Source organism: Dendroctonus ponderosae, unplaced genomic scaffold, assembly GCF_020466585.1.
Source record: "Dendroctonus ponderosae isolate FM_Combo_2020 unplaced genomic scaffold, Dpon_F_20191213v2 Dpon_F_20191213_4, whole genome shotgun sequence".
In the NCBI taxonomy this organism is placed as follows: domain Eukaryota; kingdom Metazoa; phylum Arthropoda; class Insecta; order Coleoptera; family Curculionidae; genus Dendroctonus; species Dendroctonus ponderosae.
In genome coordinates, this window is record NW_026018611.1 from 3318281 (window position 1) to 3338687 (window position 20407).

Genomic DNA, 20407 nt, shown 5'->3' on the forward strand with positions numbered 1-20407 from the left:
TATTATATATATATTCTATTAGAAGAGGAAGAAGATCCTTTTACGCATTTCCTATTATTTTTATTTAAGTTTTTTTTGCTTGTGAACTTTTACTTTGAAAATGTTCCAAACTGCTTTTGATCGTTGTGGAGCTTTCAAAAAATCGTTTTTACCAAACGCATTTTTACAGTTATCGCCAATCATGTTTATAGAACTAAATTTGCATAAAACAACATTTAGTAAACTTCTAAAGAATACTTTGGTAAAATTTACTTGCGTTGAAAATTTGCGATATTTCTGCTATTTTTTGGTAAATTTACTTTAGCGGTTAGTATCCATTTATTCTGCCAATATCTAACAATTTTCTTGTATGGATTTACCGTTCCAATTTAGGGCGACCGCACTCAAACACATGAAAGAACTGTTGAAAATTCCGATTTTTCACGCTAGATTCGTGACAAAAGTTACTAAAAACTTTTCCAACTGTGTTCAAATAAGTGCATTCATTATTCTTGTCTGAACGTGCCATTCTGCGACTATTCCCCTTTTTATTTAAATATGTTTGCCTTTTTTAAATCAGTCCATAACAATCAGTAACGCTCTGTATTTTATAAAAATATAGCTTCCCTAACCAGCTCGTTGAGCCTTTTTTTGAACATCGTTACTTTACTCAATTTACATAGTTACAATTGAAGCTTCTTCTGCCCAGAATATTGGTATTAAAATAAATTTTTAGCTCTCGTATTAATGTTTCACTGACCTACATTTTGTACTTTATCATACACTTCTTGCACTTTCTCCATTAATAGACTCGAATAGGATCGCGTTCTTATAGACTAATCGACACATTTCTACAATCGAATGATTAGTTTAATTGAAACTGATGGTAACGGTTTTATATTAGTGTGCCTCACTCGAGAAACTTATATGGTTAATTTAATATGTAATATCTATTACTGTAAATTCATATCTACTATGGAAAGTTTAGAAAGCACACTAATAGTAGCTTTTTTTTTAATTTTAATTTGTCTTTTCAGCATTTAGATTGAAATGGAAAAATATGTAATTAAAGCAGTTGAAATACCAACGAAATTTAACAAAATTCACGTTAAATTCAAGCGCTTGCACAAAGAATTAACAAATCAATCAATGGTTGATTTGTAAAGTTTGTATCTTTTTTATTATATTTCATTTTGCAAAAGCGCTTTTCCTCATTATTTTGTTGTCCAAACTACAATTTCAAAGAGAAGAACTCCACCAAACCAAAGAACAGTAACTTTTATAGAATAACGAAAATACACTTTAAGCGGTACAAATCCGCGTTTTACAAACAAATCAATAATTGATGCTTACCGCTTTTAATTCTTTATAGACGCCACACTTTGTAGTAATATAAAGGACAAGAAACTTAAGTTAAGGCTGGGTAAGTAAATTATTTTGCACATGTAAATTTATATTGCTAAAAAGTGCACAATTTACGAATTTATTATAATGTTGTAAAATCCCACTTTTGGGTCCCAACAATTACACATAAAACGTTTCCCAAATATCGATTATTCCTCAATATATTAGCTTTCAACAATGTTTCCTCATCTATAAGTTAATGGCATAAGAAAAACAATGGGAAAGCAGTTAAAATTGAATTTTTCTGATTCTCAAAGTGCGCAATATTCTGTTGACAACTTTCAAAATTTTTATTTCTTATTAGCAACGCTTTATTTAAAAATATTCCTCCTGGAGTCCATGACTACATTTATAAAAAACACCGTCCAAAAGCAAATTCTATTAATTTAACATGTAATAACAAGCGAAACATGTACTTACTTGATGGATCGTTAACCAAAATACCAAAACTACACTAGATGCGATGCGAATTTTTGCGACAACCTGCGAACTGCAGAAGTGTACCAAGGAGAAAGCCGGGAAATCAGTCCCATGAAAGCACCGCTTAGACTCTTAGAGTAAACGTTTGAACAAAATTGGCATGGTACTTTTATATAACGTTTCAAAAGTGATACTGGTTCACTATGTAAAAGTGAAAACGACGTCGCTAGTGGCTGGCTGGATTAGCCTCTAGAAAATTTCATCTGCAAAAATTTAAGAAAGTCTAGAATATATGAGTGGCATTATAGCGAAATCGATCATGTCCATTTTTTTGCTTGAGTTGATGTTTTTATCCCATTCAATAACAAAAAGGTTCTGATGCTGTAAATTGAATGTAGATTATTTATATTTTGTGATGGATGGCTTTGAACAGGAAGTTCCAACTGAAGTTACCCCCAAAAATGTAGGAAAAACTCCAAAGCAAAGAGCTAATAAACAGACAAAATGAAATGAAACAAACAAAAATGTTTGATTCGAATAACACACAGTATTTTTTTTCAGTTTATGGTCTTTGGGTCTTTGAGTCACGAAAAACGTGTAATCACGTTGTTTTAGTAACCGATATCTACGCCCGATTTAGATATTGATTAAACTACGCAAAATATATAACGAAAAAGTGGCTTAACCACCAACTTCCAATTCAGGCGCATTTATTTATTCGCTTTGCATTCTGTTAGAACGAAATATGGAATGCAAGTTTTTGGACAGAAAATTAACATAAAAAATGATCTAAAGACATATTTTCAGCACTATTTCAGAGACTCTAAATAATGTAAATTTTTCCGAATTAATAAATTATTTGCTTGCTCTTAAAATCAAGCTTTTATAACTGCTTGGCTTCTCCGGATTGAAGAGATTGAGCTTTTTAAAAGGAGTTAAAGTTCAGGAAGCTTTGCATCAAGAAGAATCAGCTAAAAAATTAGTGACGAAATAATATGTGAGAGTTTGGAAAAATTTTCGGTATTGGTTAAATTTTTGACAAAATTTGGACTATTCTTCACTTCGTTCGTGTACCAAACTACAAAATATTAATAAAAGCAAGAAGAAGTTGGTGTGTACACACTGGATGAAATTCAATCAAACAAGTTTTTGTAAATAAGTGTGTATGTATAAAAAGGCCAAGCGCTTTCGACAATTACGTCATCATCATCATCAAATTAAAAGTGAACAGTGAACATCCTCAAGAGCACCGAACCGAACATGAAAAACAGCCAGAAATGGTCTAAAGGGCTAAAATTGTAAAAGACAAACTTACTTGAGGAACTTGACTAGTCGGCCTTAACAGTGTGGCGACCAGTCTGGTAAAGATACTTTTCTAAATCTTTCTAAATGATGATGAGGTAATTGTCGAAAGCGCTTGGCCTTTTTATACATACATACATACTTATCTACAAAAACTTGTTTGATTGAATATTAATAAAAGTCTGTATTTTCTGTCTCTCTACAGTGCTAAAATCGCCTTTGAAAATGCAAGTTGTTCGTGCTTGTGAAACGTTACGTAGAAATTATTGGCCAAGGCGGCCTAAGAGCCCGAAAAACTCACTAGTTTAATTGCAAATGCAAACTTTTTTCATTTGCCTCTAGTTTGTGTTTAAAGCTGATCTAAGCGGCTTAATTTGCTAAGTAAAAAAGCACATTTACTTATTAACCAAACTATGCAACTGAAGAACTAGAAAAGGTAGGTAATTGAAATGTGACATTAAAATGATTAAAAATAACCAGCAACAAACTGAGAAGAAAGCGTGAACTGAGGGAAACTCACGCTAATCGCAAAAGGTGCCGATTTTTTTAAAGGTAGAGCAAACCCATAGAAAAAAATGGAAGAATCAAATCAACTGCGAGACAATAATTATTAATGCAGAGAAACTATAATTTTTCCAAGCTCTACATCTTTGACCTAAAACACAAATACACTGGCAGTATCTACCTAAATATGTTTAAAACTTGACAATACCCTCTGACTAGAGCAAGTAATAACTTATATATTTCTACAGACTGAATAAAAAGCAATCAGCAAAAAGCCGAGAAAACCGAGCTCAAATGCAGATCACCTCAAAGGTATCAAACCTTTCAACTTCCTGCCAAATTGAGCAACAATTATTATAAATTCCAGTCAAAATGCGATTTTTTCTGAAAGTTTCTGGGAAAATACACAAAATGTGCTTAAAAACCATTTATTTTCGAAATCGACATAAGAACATCTAGTATATAATTAAATTCCAAAAATTTTGAATAATCAAGTACGTAATTCAAAAGCTACTTTATATCCATCCCGAGGACGCAAAAGCAAATTAATCTTCACTTCTATATCATCAATCGCTTGGTAAGAGGTCACTACTCGATATTTTCGAAGTACTGTCGCCAGAAGCGTCTTCATTGCCATCATTGCATATTTCAAGCCTAAAAAAGGTAGAATTTACATTTGCGGGCAAGGTTCATTGTTTGTCATTAATAGATTATTGAAAATAATGTAAGTTTTTCTTTTTTGAAACCCATGAAAGCAGATATTTACATGGTTCTGCCACTGAGTTTCTTTGAAAAGTTCCATATACATTACAGCTTTGGGTGTATACATTGCTGGCTAATTATTTGTGAAATTGTTTTTTTTCTTAAACCGCAGATTATAGTTAAAGCACGTAGTCAAAAAATATCTGCAATCAATGGGGTTTGAAATTTACCTTGGAAAAGCCCAATCATCTAGTCTACGTGATTGCCCAAAATATTTTCGCTTCCGCCTGGTAATGTGTTATATGGTATGCGAAACTTGGTAGTAAATTGAGTAAAATTGACCTCCAAAACGCAAATATTTTAAGTACCAATTAAATAGCTGCTTTACTTCGAGCTCTATTAGGGAGAATAGCTGGAAAGTATTTGTTTCCAAGATTGCCTTATTTTAATCGAGCCTGCATCTCTTGCAGTTACCAGAATTTCAATGATGAAAGTGACCCACCCTATACAGTTACTCGAACTAACGTAAGTAATTTTTCATAGTTTCTTATTTAACTTCTACCTTGCATTTCTGTTCTAATTGAAATTTGTGAGCGTCTTCTAAACAGTTTTATTGGAAAGTTGGATATTTCGAAAAGAATGTGAGAGATCGACTCAATAAACAAAATTTTCATATGAAACGAAAGCGAGAATAAGAATTTGCAAAAATAACAGGGCACGTTTGGGCTCAACAAATTGTATTAAATGATTTAAATCGATATGAAGAGCCCAAAAGGATTTTTCAGAATTATTTAAAAGTTGGGTAACTAGAGATCTTTGTTTAGATAGTAAATAAAATCACTATTTTGTAAAATTGTCGAACGCAGATACATTAGAGTTGTATAGTGGTCAAAGCCAAATTTAAGTAATTCAATTAATAAATCTCAAAAGCGCTTTTTTGGAAACATCGTTTCCAGTACTTTTTCCTTTACATTACATCTGCAAAAATGCATATAAAAGACAACAATTGACAGAACACTTTGTCTTCCATCCTGAGATTAGCACAAACCCAAATCTGTACCTTCTTGCATTCGACTTTCAGGCTGAATCGTCTTAACTTTTTTAAGAAAATTAAATACCAACCTATACAGTTTCTGGGTCCATATGAAAACGGTATATAAGATCCCGGTTGGATTGCGGATGCGTTTTCCGGCAAAAATCGATCAGGATCGAATTTATAGGGCTGTGGCCAGTATTTTTCGTTCCTATGAACATTCAGTATTCCGAACACAATCGAACAGTCCTTTAGAATCACATGGTCACCTACGGTCAAATCGTCATTATTTATTTTGTCACGAATTTCTCTTGATGTTTTAACCAATGTCAATGTTTTCTTCGGCCTTTCGAACTAGAATCGCCCCGAGAGGAAAAAGTCGCATGGTTTCCTTTATCACCCGTTCCAAATATTTTAGATGGGGCAAATGATCCAATCCGACACTTGCGTTTGGTCCCACAACATCCAGGATCTCTGCTAATACTTTTTCCTGAAAAAGTATTGAACTTGTACCTTTTTCTTTGTCTTTGTTGTTACAAAGTTAGTTTTCATGTTTTTTTGCAACATCATTGACCTTTGCAACTGTTGCTCAACCAATACTTTTTAAAATTATTATTTAACTTTTCAAGTTCAGTAAACAAACATTATTCAACAACAAATCACGTTCCAGAACAGTAAATCCAATTTAGACTGTATTTTTCGACAGTCACACAAAAATTTTGTTTTTGACAGTTTTCCTTATTCAACGACTCAATGATAAACCAGAAAAATGAATACAAATTTGTGGCCGACTTTACCATCATGATCTATATTTTTATTTGCAAAATACCTGAATATCTTGATGAATTGCTAACATTGTAAGCGTGAAGCAGTTGGTGGCCGCTGTCGTGTCCGAACCCTTAAAAACATTTTTATATAACTATTTAGCTACAAATTATAATTCAAAATGCATACTGCAACCATCAGAGTGAGGGTTTCATTCATTATTTCCTCGTCAGTAAACTTAAAGTCTCCACTATCGTTTATGTCCAACAGCAAATCAAGAAAGGCTCGTCTCTTGGGAGTATCTTCAGAAATAAAATAATTGACATCAACTTAGTTTTGGCAACTTAAAATTACCTTCTACTGTAAGTTCATGGGTTTTCCTTCGTTCTTTTAGCGCCTTTTTTTGGACCAGTACCTGTAAACTAGAATGTTTAGTTGTGAAGAAGCAGAATTTTAATTTAAAAACCTTTTTTGTAAACCCACGAAGCTCTTCAGCTGCCGCTTTAAATTCTCGCCCTAATGGCGTGAGGTTAAACAATGAGTCCCAGTGATAGAAGATATTAAAAATTCTTATGGTGATGATTTCTAAAATTCTAACAAAATCGCAAGCAATTATTGATAACGAATTGAGGTCTTGATAGTGGAATTCTCACTTGTCTGCCTGTTCAGCAAAACTGCTTTCGGTGGATTGAGCTTTTATCTGAACTCCCATGGCTGTTTCTGGAAATTTTTAACTGCATAAGCGAGATTTATGGGACAAACAAAAATCTTAACACAAAACTTCACTTACCGCATATAATATCCAAAGTACAACTAGTAATCAGCTTGAAAACATCGACTTCTCCTTTACCAGCGTACTTTTCCAAAACACCAGCCAGAATATCAGACTGTTCCGTAAAAACGTCCATAAACCCATTGAGGATTTGTTGGTTGAATGTTGGCACAATTACTTTTCGATGCGTTTTCCAATATGGAACTAATATGAACATACTTGTGGGCTTTTAAAAAAATTATGTAAAATAATACAGATTTAACCGTCAACTAAGCACAATTAATGATATTTAAAGCTGCTTTCGTTATGGTTAATACACGCGCATTTTCGGATGTTGTTTATATTTATTTTGGCTCATTTTTTAAAACTTCAATGATTTTTTGGGAAAAATTAGTGGTAGTGCTGCGTTGAATTTTGCCACTTGATTAATCGACTTGAAATTTTAAGATTAATTTAAAGTTCCGGAATCTATTGTAAAGCAGCGCTTTACTGGATTCTGCTCAATTGCGAAGATAGCTAACGTGAAACTTCTTTTAAAGCTGGATAGAAGCTCTAGCGGATTTCCCATCTGATTTTTGAGAAATCACCTCTTCCGCGCTTGGAAAAAATATTTTAAAAGCCCTGGATTTCATTGCAAAGAAGAGTTTTATTGTATTCTGTCAAAATTATTGCGATAATTAAAGTAAACCTTGCTTTAAAGGGTACTAGAAGCCGGAAGCCAATATATCATCGAGTTTTTTTTTAAATGGTCGCTTGTACATGAAAAATGCAGTAAAAAATCCACAAAAACAGCCAACTTCGAGAGTTTATTGCTTAGAATTTCTTGACTAGATTCCACCAAAATTTCCACGGTTATTAACGCAAAGCTTTCTTTAAAGAATGCTGGAAATTGCAMGGTGATATTTYAYCGGATTTTATGGAAATTGCYTCTTAAAAACTGCAGTGCAGAAACAGCGCAAAAGTAAAATACTGTTTTTTGGRATTTTTGCGCGAATCTACCCAAATCTATACAATAWCTAACCCAGAGCTTCATCTAAAGGGCGCRAAATCTGATTCTTGAAAAATTGCCCCYTAAAAAATTTAGTGAAATAAGTGAGCAAAAGTAAAAAACTGAGCAAAATTTTCATTCCGAACAAGCTTTTCACTAGATTTTGCACACACTCACAAKCTAACGAAAGCAAATCTTTAAAAGGTGTTTAAAAGTTCTGGAATTAATTCCGAAAAAGCTCTTCACAGAATTCTTCTCAGATTCTTATAATAATTAAGCAAATGTACAAAATTGAAAAATGCGGTTTTTGCAAATAGCAATTCAGGATATTTACATATATTTCTTCTAAGCTTTATACCTGATCGTGCGGTAAAAAGTCCTTGTCCCACCACGGGTTCAGCCATCCGGTATAAATATTCTTTTTTCAAAGCATGTGGACTATTCATCAAAATCTCAAAGTACTTCGGATCCGACACAGCATAGAACAGTCGGGTTCCAAACCACACCCTGAATAGTCTCGGGTACTGGTTAAATAGCTGAGATATTGATACAAAAATATCTAAAAACCGTTGAAAGTGTTGAAAACAATTCTATTCAAATCCGGACAATTACCATAAGAATTTCCGCTAAATTTGAGCGCAGATCCTATTAAGGGTGGAGCAAATGGACCGGGCAATTTAAAAGATTCTTTGTAGAGCGTTCTCCTGTTCCATAGAAATTGCAAAAACCAAATTACTAATGTAGAGGTGAGGAACACCAGAAGAAACTGTCTGAGCGAAAATGTTTCAATATTGATAAAATCCTGCCATTCCATTTGTTTCCACATATTTAGGTCCTGCAAAGAAATGCGTTTTGCTCATTTAATAATGTGGGTTATTTGTAAGTTAAAAACGCGATTGAATTTAAAATTTCAAAAAGTAAGTTAGTAACTTTATAATTTATTTTTTATTTCTATGCAAAATATTTAAGAATAGAAGAATATATTAAGGCCTCAATTTACATAAATTTAAGTATTTACTAACCCAATAAAAAATAGACAAAATAAATACATATTGCAATAAATAATTCAGTACTTACTATGACGAAAATCGAGGGAAAACAGTCACTGTCTGTCTAAATCATACGATCATTTGTTCTTTTCATATTTTAAGCTCTAAGTTTATCAGTAGAAAAATGATAGATATTAAACTCGACTTATCCAAATTGCAACATAATGCAACAAAATATTAAATGCTCGCACCAAAATACTACCATAAAATGAATTTAAGCGACTAGGAACAGCTAGAAATGTTAGGATCTTTGATAAGTTTTTGCATGTTTTTAGCTCCTTATCTCTTCATAATTAGTTGCATAAAACAACGTCTAAACATAGTCTAATTAATTCCTTTATCTAATTAAAAATGTGTGGTATTTAAAATTGGAAATTCTCCCCAACCATGTATGATATTCACTTAAAAGTTTAAATTCAAAATTAGAAACTCGTTTATTTTAAAAAATAATTTTAATTAGTGAAAATTAAAAGCTGAAGTGGTCAGTTTGATTAGTAGACAAACACCAATTTAAAATAGCGTGCAACATGGTAACGGCGTTTTATAAAAGATAATTTGACTTACTTGCAATTAAATTAAATTAACTGGAAACAGCCCTTTTTCAAAAGAATCTGAACATGTGACTTCTAAAGGTGAAACGTTGAATTGCAACTAATCTTTAAAACTGCAATTTACTGAAATAGTAAATGAGGGCAAGATCGTAAAAATGTTGCAATAGCTGAAGACTTGTTTTTCTATGACCGAAAGAACTATGTACTTCAAGTCGATCACCTTGAAGGAAAATTTGTTTATTATATAATAAAAAAGTGTGTTTTGCTTTGGATGATTGTTCACAAAGCCTGCATAAATTGCAAATTCAAGATTTAAACTGATATTTGCGTCATGTATAGTTATTTTTGCTTTAGTGTTGAAGATGGCAGGTTCAGTAGACTTTTTAGGGCTAAATACAAATTGATGTTTCTTAAGAAAATTAATTAACCTGTTATATTTTATCTTAGATTAAAGATTAATTTCAAAATAGTTTTCTTAATAGAAAATTTTCGGTTTCTCGGAACAGCGGAACACTTTTTAATTTATTTAGTAGACAACTGAACTACAAAAACAAAGAGAATTAAAACACAGGGTGGCTAAAAATAACCAGCAACAGGAAAAAATGGAGAATTTTAAACAGTTGATGACAAACCGAGGAAAAATCCCGCTAATTGCAAAAGACGCAGATATTTTTAAAGGTGTAGCAAACCCATGGAAAAAAATTCTAAAGTTAAATCTGCTACAAGTAGAAACTTCAAAATTGGACAGATCGTGTAAAAGACAAGAAAAATCAGAATGAGAGACAACATTTATTAATCCAGATTAAATATAATTTTTTACAAGCTCTACATCCTTGAACTAAAAGTTAAATACAAAACACCGACAAATATATTTAAAAAAATGCACAACTCACTAACTAGAGCAAGTAACGACTAAAGATTTCTCCAGAGTGTTTAAAAAACACCCAGAAACGAGCTGAAGTTACTGAAATCTCAATAGAGACTAACGATGGTTTTTCAGAAAATTTAAAACTTTTACCTCAAAGGTAACAATATCTTCAAACATTATAAACATTACAGACTCTTAAATTTGTACAAGTAGCTACTTGAACTTGTTACCGGGTGTGCAAAAAAACCGGAAGCGTCAATCCGAGAATAAATCTCTCTTATCCTGATAAGAGCTGATTTTTTATAAATTTTAAATTCTTAACTGGAAAAGAACTAGAAAATTGACTTGCTGGCTCACAAAAAATATTCATTCGTCAACTTGCGTGACTTGATGTCGCGCGATGCGATTTTTTACAAGCTCTCACAAGTGCTCACAAAAATATTTTCACAAATTAAAAACCCACGAAATAGGACAAAAAAAACTTTAAATTTTTACAGACAATATAAAAGGTAATGTTAACTGTCGAGGAAATTTGATTTTATATTTTGGAGAATTTGTTCGGTTCTACTCTAAAAGAGACAATACAAAAAATTGACAAATCCATGTTTAAAAATTTGAAACTCATGAAGTAGAGAGTTTGAGGCTCATTCGGTAGAGCAAGAAACTATTGGAAATTTTCACGAAGCATATAGCAGTAAACTGGGAAAATTGATTTTAGTCCTGGAAAAATGAATTTTTTTAGGAGCTTATTTTTAGGAGCTTTTTTTAGGAGCTCGAACATAGACAATTACCAAATCCTAATGATTTGGTTACTTTTCTGGGACAGAAATTTTCTGAAAAATACACCAAATCTACATAAAAACTATTTATTTTCGAAATAGCTATAGAAATAAGAACAACCACCATATAAATAAATATTCTAAAAAGTTGGAAGAATCACGTACGTAATTCAAAAGCTACTTTATATCCATCCCGAGGACGTAAAAGTAAGTTCATTTTCACTTCTATGTCCTCTATTCTCTTGTAGGAGGTCACCACTCGATATTTTCGAAGTACTGTCGCCAGAAGAGCCTTCATGTCCATCATCGCATATTTCGGGCCTAAAAAAAGTAGAATTTACATGTGCAGGCAAGGTTCATTGTTGGTCATTAATAGATCATTGAAAATAATGTATCTAAGTTTTGGAATCCATGAAAGCAGGTATATTTAGATGGTTTTGTCACTGAGCTTTGCTGGCTAATCACCTGCAAAATTGCATTTTTTTCTTAAACCGCAGGTTATATTTTAAGCACATAAAATGGGGGATGGGATTTGAAATTTGGGTACCATGAAAAAGGCCAATCGTCTAATCTGCGTTATTGCCCAAAATATTTTCGTTTCCATCTGTTAAATGTGATGTTAAATGTGATTTCTGCTCATTTTCCATTGAATATTCAATGAGATTTGTGTTGCCTTGAGGTACAAAAATGATATGCGAGTATCGGTAATAAATAGAGTAAAATTGAATTCAAGAAATAAAATATTTAAAGTTCTAATTGAACACTTGCCTTACTGCGAGTTGAATTATACAAAGTCGCTGGAAAACTTTGCCTTGATTTAATCCATTTTCTATCTCTTTTAGTTACCGACATTTCAATGATGAGGCTCGAATGTAACCCACCCTGTACAGTTACTCTGAAACAGAGTAACTAATCCATAAGTATTTTTTTAAGGTTTAATATTGTACTTCTACTGTGCATTTCCTAGGTTTAGCCTGAAAATAAGCGTTTGATGAGAGCTAATAGACTCGAAACAGGTCCTGGTGATGCCTGAGGTTAGCAAAAATCGAAAACTGTACCTTTTTACATCCAACTTTCAGGCTAAATAGTCTTAACCGCTTTAAAGAACTTTTTAAGAAAAAGAATACCAACCTATGCAGTTCCTCGGCCCATATGAAAAAGGCAAATACGAGCCCGGTTGGATTGCCGATGCGTTTTCCGGCAAAAATCGATCAGGATCGAATTTATTTGGCTGTGGCCAGTATTTTTCGTTTCTATGAACATTCAGTATTCCGAACACAATCGAACAGTCCTTTAGAATTATGTGGTCACCTACGGCAAAATCACGATTATTTTGTTATAATTTTTGAATTTCTCTTGAAGTTTTCACCAATGTCGATATTTTCTTCAGCCTTTCGAACTAGAATTGCCGCGATAGGAAAAAGTCGCATGGTTTCTTTGATCACCCGTTCCAAATATTTCAGCTGCGGCAAATGGTCTAATCCGACACTTTCGGTTGGCCCCACAACATCCAGAATCTCTGCTAATACTTTTTCCTGAAAAATTCAATAAATTCGTACTTTTTTCCTTGTCTTTGTTGTTACGACGTTAGTGGTTTCAGGCTTTTTTGCAATCTCATTGACCTTTGCAACTGTTGCTATACCAATACTCTTAAAAATTATTATTTAACTTTTCAAATTATTCAACACACCTTCCAGGCAAGCTTTCGCAAGAACGCAAAAGCTCAAGGTAAGATAGGTCAGTAAACATTTCATTATCAAATAATAAACCACGTTCCAGAACAGTAAATTCAATTCGGAATGTATCTTTTAGTGCGAATTTGCAAATTCTCGTTAAAATTAACGAGCTAAGATAATCATAATCCAACAAATTTGAGGCCTGCTTTACCATCACGATCTATACTTATTCGCAAAATACCTGAATATCTTCATGCATTGCTAACATTGTACACGTGTAGCTGTCGACGGTCGCTGTCGTGTCCGAACCCTTAAAAAAATTTAATTTAACTATTTGGCTTCAAATTATAATACAAAATGCGTACTGCAAACAGCAGAGTCAGGGTTTCATCCATTATTTCCTCGTCAGTAAATTTAAACTCTCCACTATCGTTTATGTCCAAGAGCAAATCAAGAAAGGCTAGTCTTTTGGGAGTACCTACAAAAAAAAATCATTTAGCATCAACTTCTTCATTTTCTCCAACTTAAAATTACTTTCTAATGTAAGGCCATGCGTCTTCCTTCCTTCTTTAAGCGCCTTTTTTTGGTCCAGTACCTGTAAACTAGAATGTTTAGTTGTGAAGAAACTTAGAAATTTCAATTTAACAAAACCTGTTTTGTAAACGCGCGAAGCTCTTTACCAGCAACTCTAAATTCTCGCCCTAATGGCGTGAGGTTAAAGAAAAAGTCCCAGTGGTAGAATATATTAAAAATCCTTATAGTGATGATTTCTAAAACCCTAAAAAGATCGCATACTTTTATTGATAGCGGATCAAAGTCTTGTAATGGAATTCTCACTTTTCAAGCTGTTCAGCAAAACGGCTTTCGGTGGATTGGGCTTTCATCTGAACTCCCATGGCAGTTTCTGGAATTTTTTAACTGCATAAGCGAGATTTATGGGACAAACCAAAAATCCAAACTTCACTTACCGCATATAATATCCAAAGTACAACTGGAAAACAGCTTGAAAACATCGACTTCTCCTTTTCCAGCGTACTTTTCCAAAACATCAGACAGAATATTCGATTGTTCGGTGAAAATGTCCATAAAACCATTGAGGATTTTTTGGTTGAATGTTGGCGTGATTACTTTTCGATGCGCTTTCCAATATGGAACTAATATGAACACACTCGTAGGATTTTAAAAAATTATATAAAATAATACAGACTTAATCATCAACTAAGCAGAATTACTTTAAGACTTAAAGCTGCGTTTATTAGAGTTAATATACGCGCATTTTTGGCAATTATTCATATTTATCTTAGCTGACTTTTTCATCAACCAAATAATTACAGAAAATATTTTTTTAAAGGGTGCAGGAAGCTGAAAGTTAATATCTCATCGGGTTTGCGAGAAATGGCATTTTGAAAAATCTAATGCAAATTACGCGCAATGCAATAAAAACTGTTCAAAGTTCGGGAATTTATTGCGAAGAATCTGTTCACTGAATTCTGATCAAGTTTTTATAATAAATACAAATGAATAAAAAAGAAAAATGCTGTTTTTGCACATAATAATTCAGGATATTCTTTTACATAATTTTTTTCTAAGCTTACCAGATCGTGCACTAAAAAGTCCTTGTCCGAATACGGGTTCAGCCATCCGGTATAAATGTTCCTTCTTCAAAGCGTGTTGACTATTCATCAAAATCTCAAAGTACCTCGGATCGGACACTGCGTAGAACAGTCGGGTACCAAACCACACCCTGAATAGTCTCGGGTACTGGTCAAATAGCTGGGATATTGATGCAAAAAGACCTAAAAACCAAAATGTTGCAAACATTTTTGTTCAACCCGGACGATTACCATACGAATTTCCGCTCAATTTCAGCGCCGATCCTATTAGGGGTGGAGCAAATGGACCGGGTAATTTAAAAGATTCTTTGTAGAGCGTTCTTCTGTTCCATAGAATTTGTAAAAACCAAATTACTGATGTAGAGGTGAAGAACACCAGAAGAAACTGTCTGAGGGGAAATGTTTCTATGCTGATAAAATCCTGCCATTCGAGTGGTTTCCACATATTTAGATCCTGCAAAGAAATGCGTTTTGCTCATTTAATAATTTGCGTTATTTGTAAGTTAAAAGCGATTGAATTTCAAATAAAAGAAAGTAAGTTAGTAATTTTATAACTAACTTTTTATTTATATGCAAACTAAGAATATAAGCTTACATTAAGGCCGCATTTTACCTAAATGTAAAGTATTTAACAACACAATAATATACGTATAGGCAAAATAAATATTACAATAAATAATTCAGTACTTACTATGTTGAAGACCGAACTAAAACAGTGAATTTTTCTATAAGTCATTCGACTTTGTATCGAGGAATTATGCTAATTATGTTTTTCTAATATTTTAAATAAACGTAGTAGTAACGTTAGATCAATTTATGATGAGTTTATGCATATTTTTAACTTTATGTTATTGCGTGTGTTATTCTTTATCTCTTCCTAATTAGTCGCATAAAACAACGTCTAGTCAGAATCTAATCAATATCAATATGTCACATAAATTTGGTGGTGTATTTAAAATTTGTACCCGAAAAATAATTATATTTATACAAAATGAAAACCCGAAATTTCATAGTTTAATTACCAACAACCAGTTATGGTTTCTTTTGAAATAAAAAACTTGTTTTTCTTTGGATGGCTGTTTACAAGGTCTGCATAAATTGTAAATTCAAGTTTTGAAGCTATGTTCGCGCTAAATACATATATGTATTTCTCTGGGAATAAATGCAATTTGGTGTTTCCAAAGAAAGTTCCTTAATTTGTTGTATTTTACATTAGATAACATATGAAGTTTCTTAAAAAAAAACGTTGAAGATAGAAACGAGATTTCAATTAAATGTTGCATCTTTGAACAGTGACAAATCTTTTTATGTGGTTACAAAAAAATATTTTTATCAGATATTTATATATTTATAGCATTTATGTATAGCTGTATTCTACTTCTCCTGGTGTTTGTAAGAAAAAAAACGGCACTTTTGAGAACAGCGAACACTTTTTAATTCAGTTAATAGAAAACTGAACTCTGGATTTTTTTGGGCGACGTTCTGATGTTGATTAACAAACTTAAAGCTGCACTTGAGTTATGCAATTATTATTATTAAGCACAGAAACATTATGATATGCTTTGCTATGGGTAAAGGCGGATCCAGCTTTCAAGTCAGGAGCGGGGTCAAGTAGTAGAGTTTCAGTTAGGACCGGCTTCAATTCAATTACAATAAAAATGTAGATAAGTTTTTTAAAAAAAATTCTTTTTTAGTTTTGGACATTTTCAAATTTTGCAAATGTGCAAAATTTCAAGTGCAAGATTTTTTTAAACCATTGAGTTAATCCTAAAACTACATTTTGGGGCTAAAACCAAACCTGTAGCAAACGAGCGTGTGTCCAAGAACAGCCGGCGTTTCAGGCCTTTGAAAATTAAACTCCTCTTGCGGTAAAAGGGTACCCAAAAGGAACTTTGGCCCCAAAACAACTTTTTACGCCAAGTCTATGGGCTTTTTAAGAGTTTTTGAATTTATGAAAAATGTTGATAACTGACCGAGTTACAGGGTAAAAAGTGAAAGTATGTGCAACTTTGACAGTTTTACGCTTGCCAATATTCAGAGCTCATTTCCTTCCAAACTGTAGCAAATACAAATTTTTTTATAGGCAATGAATGTGTCGAGAATACACTTTACAAACAACCTGATGTTCTTTTTTGAAAATTAGTTAATCGACTAAACCAGTGATGAGCAACACGCGGCCCGTTAAACATGTTTTTGCGGCCCGCCAAGCATTTCTAAAATTGAATTTATATTATGGATTTTTCTCCTATCAATATATTGTTATATAATTAAATATAATAAAATGGTAGTACATAAACCGTAACAATTTTTGTGACGAGTTGTTCACTTGTCGGTATCATCTTATGCAGAATAATGTGTCTCACTTTCCACATTTATAATTCGAAAACCTTACTTCTCAAAAATACGCACAATATACAGGGTGTACCGTAAGCTCATGATCAAAAGGGTACTGCGATATTATTTGGACCAAAAGAAGACGATCTGACCTAACTTTTATTAACAAAAAATGTCTGGCTCCTCTGCTATTGATGGTATTGCTGAAATGTCTAGTATTGCTAAGTGACTAGAAAACAGACATTTTTTTTATGCAAAAACTATGAATGCTACAAGATTTTACAAAGAGCACAAAATTGGGAACAAATGATTAGTGCATCAACCTAAAAAAAATGAGTTGATTTCCTCCTCCGACTAAAAAGTTTTGGTAGTTTTTGTACCACCACACTCAAGAATTCACTACTTGTCCAAAACGGATGAACTCGACTGTTTCATCAAAATATGAGTCTTACATAAGAACAAATTCACAGCGAGTTTCACTAAAATACATCGGACCATTCTCCCGATTTCAAAAAAGAAAAAAATTTTGAAAAATTGCCAGACATTTTTTGTTAATAAATGTTAGGTCAGATCGTCTTCTTTTGGTCCAAAGAATATCGCAGTACCCTTTTGATCATGAGCTTACGGGACACCCTGTATAGACATTTTCAACGAATTTCAATTACGAATCCAAATGTTCAAATCTGAGAAGACAGCGGTTTTTATGAAAATGTTTTTCTCGCCATTCAATATCGATGTGTGGATACAGTTCCCGAAGACTTTCAATTGAAAGTGATTGACATGCAGAATAATACCAATTTAAAAAAAATATTTTTCTCAGTAAGCATGGAAAATTTTTATAAATTGTATGTGAGCTCTGAGAAATTTCCGCTTTTGACCAAAAATGCAATGCAATGTTTGTTTACGATCAATTATTTTCAACCATGAAATTAATCAAAAACGACCATCGATCAAGAGTGATGCACGATTAGAATACTGCGTACGTGTAGCTACCTCATAAATTTCCGCTGATCGCATGTATGGAAAAAATAGTGGCAAATTTCGCACTAAAAATTTCTAGCAAATTCGTTTTTTGATTCTTTTTTTGTTTGTATTTATTCTGCATTAATTTTTTTTATTCTAGTGTTTATTACAAATAAAGTTTGGAAAATTATTAAAAAGTGTTACTTTATGTGCGGCCCGGCAAAAAAATTTAAGATTTAAATTGGCCCGTTGATTAAAAAGGTGGCTCACCCCTAGACTAAACAGTATTTTGTTCGGGAAATCGTCTTTTCGGCCGTCAAATCGTAATCATAACTTCCAAGTTTTTCAACCGATTGCAATTTTCCAACATGCAGTTTTATAGAAAACCGTACGTTTTTGAACAATTTTCAACATTTCCAAATCGGTCCGATAGTAACATAAACAGAGTTATGCAGAAAACTTCTACATACAAATAGCTGATTTCCCGAATAACATTGATAACATTCGTCTCGAAAAATCGTCATCTCGACCTTCAAACTCTTATGACTTTCAAGTTTCTCAACCGATTTCAATTTTGCAAAATACGATTTTCAGACAAAATAATTTGCCATCAATTTTAATGTAGAACAAATATGGTTTTAAAGCTTAAGTTTATAAAGAGCGATTCTTCTAAATATGTGAAATAGGAGCATACAAAATCTCAACATTTAAATTTGATCAATTAAAAAAATGTTTCTTTCCAGATATTGATTAGTTGAAATTTTGCAAACTCTATTCTTTTACAACTACATGTTACGTTTTTTTATTACTTACCTTATTAGAGCAATTGATCAGCCTGCAGCGCCCACCAAGGATTTCTCCACATCAGAATTTAAAAAATAAAACCTCTTCCTATTCATAATTTTTTTAATTTTAAATTAGAAACAAAACGTATAGAAACCAAATGTATATCGTATATATTCTAAATGGGAAAAATTAAATATAAAAAAATAAAAGTAACGTCACAAAGGAATTCTAAGACGCCCGTCTTTTAATTGAAATTTTTCCTCTTGCCAAGCTAGCCAAGAAGAAACGAAGTTTTTCCCCATTTTGCTTCTTCACGAAAATACAATCGTTACCAACGGCCGAAATAGTAGCTGCGGTTTTAGGTTGGTCCTTTCCTGAAATGTCCACAATTGAAACGATCTCTAAGAGTGCAGATAAATCGCAAAATTACCTTCAACAAAAATTGATTGACCTCTATGAAACCAACGTTTTTCATACAGCAGCTTGCCATCTTCAATTCGTGTTTCTATCAAGCTTTGTTGCTGCAATAAAAATCAATTGAATGCATCGGCAACTTATAGAGAGCAGGAAGTAATTCTCCTGGCAGTTTTTATCAGAATAATAACATAAATAATATTATTTACTTTTGTATGTTCTAACCTCACTGACACTTTGCAGACTTCCCACGCTACTGGAATTATGATTGGGGCTGCCTAGGGATGATGAGCTTTCGCTCAATTTCCTAACGGGCAGAACAGCTTTTTCTTTAATCATTCTCAAATCGTTGTCAGCCTAATAAAGAAACTAGCTTTAATACAGCTCTAAATCTCAAGGGGCACTCACTTCTTTATCATCCAGCAAGTAGGTTATTTGGGCTGTTGGGGCTTTTCGCCTTTTTTCGGGCATGGGAATTGGCTCATTTGGGCGCCTTCTCAGTTTCCTAGTCATGGCAGGTTTTACCTAAAGATCAAGATCAATATATAATCAATTCGTTGTTCAATTCACACTCTTACCTCCATGGAGTCTCCAGTCAGCTCCATAGAAGATCTTTCCGTTTCTATGTTACGTTTCTTATCTTCCAAGTCAGAGATCAATGTTTCCCTCAAATCGATTTTCTTTTCCTCGAAGTCCTTGGCTGCCGCTTTGATCTCTTGAGCATAATCCCTCTTTATGTACTCATACATATAATCTCTGCATTCCAATACGGTTTCAGTATAATATTTTTGAAAGTTAGTTAGTCAATGTCACCTACTTATAGATATCATTCAACTTCAATCTTTCGTTATACTGTGATTCCAATCTCTTGACTTTTTTGTTGTAATCGCCGTGCGAGCCATCTTTTAGCTGGGTCAATTTTTTCTTAAGAGTCGCTAGTTTGTCCTGGTACATTTGCTCTTTGATTTCCAATTGTTCCTCTTGACGTCCTGAAATTCATGATTTAGACGGTTCAACTAGCTAGAATTTATTAATTTGGGTTGTTAAACTGTACCTGTATCTGTTTCACTGGCATCTTCAGTGTCTTCATCACTGCCATCCATACGATCGTGTTCTTTCTCCTCATCCTCATCTAGTTTGTCTTCTTCAAAGTCATACTCGTGATTATTGTACGAGTTTGATAAGGGGGATCCGAAAAACGACATGATTTTTCGTTCTGAAGACGGTGGATTCTACCAAAATTCAACAAACAAGGATGTTATGGGCATGACAATCGCAGCTGGGCCGCAGCTTGTTTCATTTCTTCGGTATGTACGAAGCTTGATTTTTAGTAGGCTAGTTTGGAAATATTGATCATTCATTTGGTATTAATTCGGGAAATTTTATTTACCTTTTTAATGTTTTCAATGGCTTGGTTTGCGTCTAGATTACATTGACTTTGATGACTGAATATAGGTTATGTACATTTATTTCTTCACTTCAAACTCATTTTCTGCTCTAATTTA

General features: G+C 33.1%; 4 protein-coding genes across 13 annotated transcripts in view; all 4 read right to left on the bottom strand.

Annotated features, from left to right (window-relative positions):
- LOC109546858 (putative fatty acyl-CoA reductase CG5065) overlaps positions 1 to 1945 on the bottom strand; it is a 5672-nt gene extending 3727 nt beyond the window's left edge. The window contains exon 1 of the mRNA XM_019918005.2: positions 1804 to 1945. The gene's annotated coding sequence lies outside the window, so the exon portion shown is untranslated. The remainder of the gene's footprint in view (positions 1 to 1803) is intronic.
- A 2076-nt stretch (positions 1946 to 4021) lies between these two features.
- On the bottom strand, positions 4022 to 9574 carry LOC109546857 (cytochrome P450 4C1). Of its 3 annotated transcripts, none has more exons than XM_019918002.2 (12): positions 9483 to 9574; positions 8482 to 8704; positions 8228 to 8428; positions 6900 to 7085; positions 6763 to 6829; positions 6576 to 6702; positions 6464 to 6524; positions 6299 to 6411; positions 6174 to 6242; positions 5669 to 5834; positions 5434 to 5613; positions 4022 to 4263 (listed from the first exon to the last, which is right to left on the bottom strand). In XM_019918002.2, the coding sequence occupies exons 2-12, from the start codon at positions 8693 to 8695 to the stop codon at positions 4100 to 4102; spliced, it is 1548 nt and encodes a 515-aa protein (XP_019773561.2). In that variant the 5' UTR covers positions 8696 to 8704; positions 9483 to 9574; the 3' UTR covers positions 4022 to 4099. The 3 variants fall into 3 exon arrangements, with proteins under 3 accessions (XP_019773561.2, XP_019773560.2, XP_048521907.1); XM_019918001.2 differs by lacking the exon at positions 9483 to 9574 and adding an exon at positions 8947 to 9140; XM_048665950.1 differs by lacking the exons at positions 8228 to 8428; positions 8482 to 8704; positions 9483 to 9574 and adding an exon at positions 7903 to 8145.
- A 1613-nt stretch (positions 9575 to 11187) lies between these two features.
- On the bottom strand, positions 11188 to 15947 carry LOC109546845 (cytochrome P450 4C1). Of its 6 annotated transcripts, none has more exons than XM_019917988.2 (12): positions 15097 to 15947; positions 14637 to 14859; positions 14388 to 14588; positions 13761 to 13946; positions 13630 to 13696; positions 13444 to 13570; positions 13327 to 13387; positions 13158 to 13270; positions 13034 to 13102; positions 12486 to 12651; positions 12248 to 12427; positions 11188 to 12025 (listed from the first exon to the last, which is right to left on the bottom strand). In XM_019917988.2, exons 1-12 carry the CDS (start codon positions 15139 to 15141, stop codon positions 11970 to 11972), a joined length of 1494 nt encoding a protein of 497 aa, XP_019773547.2. In that variant the 5' UTR covers positions 15142 to 15947; the 3' UTR covers positions 11188 to 11969. The 6 variants fall into 6 exon arrangements, with proteins under 6 accessions (XP_019773547.2, XP_019773542.2, XP_019773544.2 ...); XM_019917983.2 differs by having other exon boundaries at positions 11188 to 11437; positions 15097 to 15946; XM_019917985.2 differs by lacking the exon at positions 15097 to 15947 and adding an exon at positions 15019 to 15090 and having other exon boundaries at positions 11188 to 11437.
- Positions 15948 to 18594: 2647 nt separating this feature from the next.
- LOC109546810 (sin3 histone deacetylase corepressor complex component SDS3) lies at positions 18595 to 20389 on the bottom strand. Of its 3 annotated transcripts, none has more exons than XR_002172812.2 (8): positions 20293 to 20389; positions 19957 to 20237; positions 19720 to 19891; positions 19481 to 19658; positions 19311 to 19427; positions 19112 to 19259; positions 18919 to 19009; positions 18595 to 18862 (listed from the first exon to the last, which is right to left on the bottom strand). XR_002172812.2 is itself a non-coding variant. In XM_019917931.2 (8 exons), the coding sequence occupies exons 2-8, from the start codon at positions 20105 to 20107 to the stop codon at positions 18717 to 18719; spliced, it is 987 nt and encodes a 328-aa protein (XP_019773490.1). In that variant the 5' UTR covers positions 20108 to 20134; positions 20293 to 20389; the 3' UTR covers positions 18595 to 18716. The 3 variants fall into 3 exon arrangements, 2 of the variants coding, with proteins under 2 accessions (XP_019773490.1, XP_019773489.1); XM_019917931.2 differs by having other exon boundaries at positions 19128 to 19259; positions 19957 to 20134; XM_019917930.2 differs by having other exon boundaries at positions 19128 to 19259.
- Between the last annotated feature and the right edge of the window lie 18 nt (positions 20390 to 20407).

Bases quoted from the DNA above. Each gene is read 5' to 3' on its own strand.
- LOC109546845 (XM_019917983.2), bottom strand. From the start codon at position 15,141: ATGACTTATAGAAAAATTCACTGTTTTAGTTCGGTCTTCAACATA. The intron at 13,571-13,629 runs GTGAGAATTCCA...CGATCTTTTTAG, and splicing joins TTTGCTGAACAGCTTGAAAA to GGTTTTAGAAATCATCACTA. The intron at 11,438-12,247 runs GTTGGTATTCTT...TACTTTTTTTAG, and splicing joins TGGGCCGAGGAACTGCATAG to GCCCGAAATATGCGATGATG.
- LOC109546810 (XM_019917931.2), bottom strand. From the start codon at position 20,107: ATGTCGTTTTTCGGATCCCCCTTATCAAACTCGTACAATAATCACGAG. The intron at 19,659-19,719 runs GTAGGTGACATT...ATTGGAATGCAG, and splicing joins AAGTTGAATGATATCTATAA to AGATTATATGTATGAGTACA. The intron at 19,428-19,480 runs GTAAGAGTGTGA...CTTGATCTTTAG, and splicing joins TGACTGGAGACTCCATGGAG to GTAAAACCTGCCATGACTAG.
- LOC109546857 (XM_019918002.2), bottom strand. From the start codon at position 8,695: ATGTGGAAACAAATGGAATGGCAGGATTTTATCAATATTGAAACATTT. The intron at 6,243-6,298 runs GTATGCATTTTG...AATGTTTTTAAG, and splicing joins CCCTCACTCTGATGGTTGCA to GGTTCGGACACGACAGCGGC. The intron at 4,264-5,433 runs GTTGGTATTTAA...TACCTTTTTTAG, and splicing joins TGGACCCAGAAACTGTATAG to GCTTGAAATATGCAATGATG.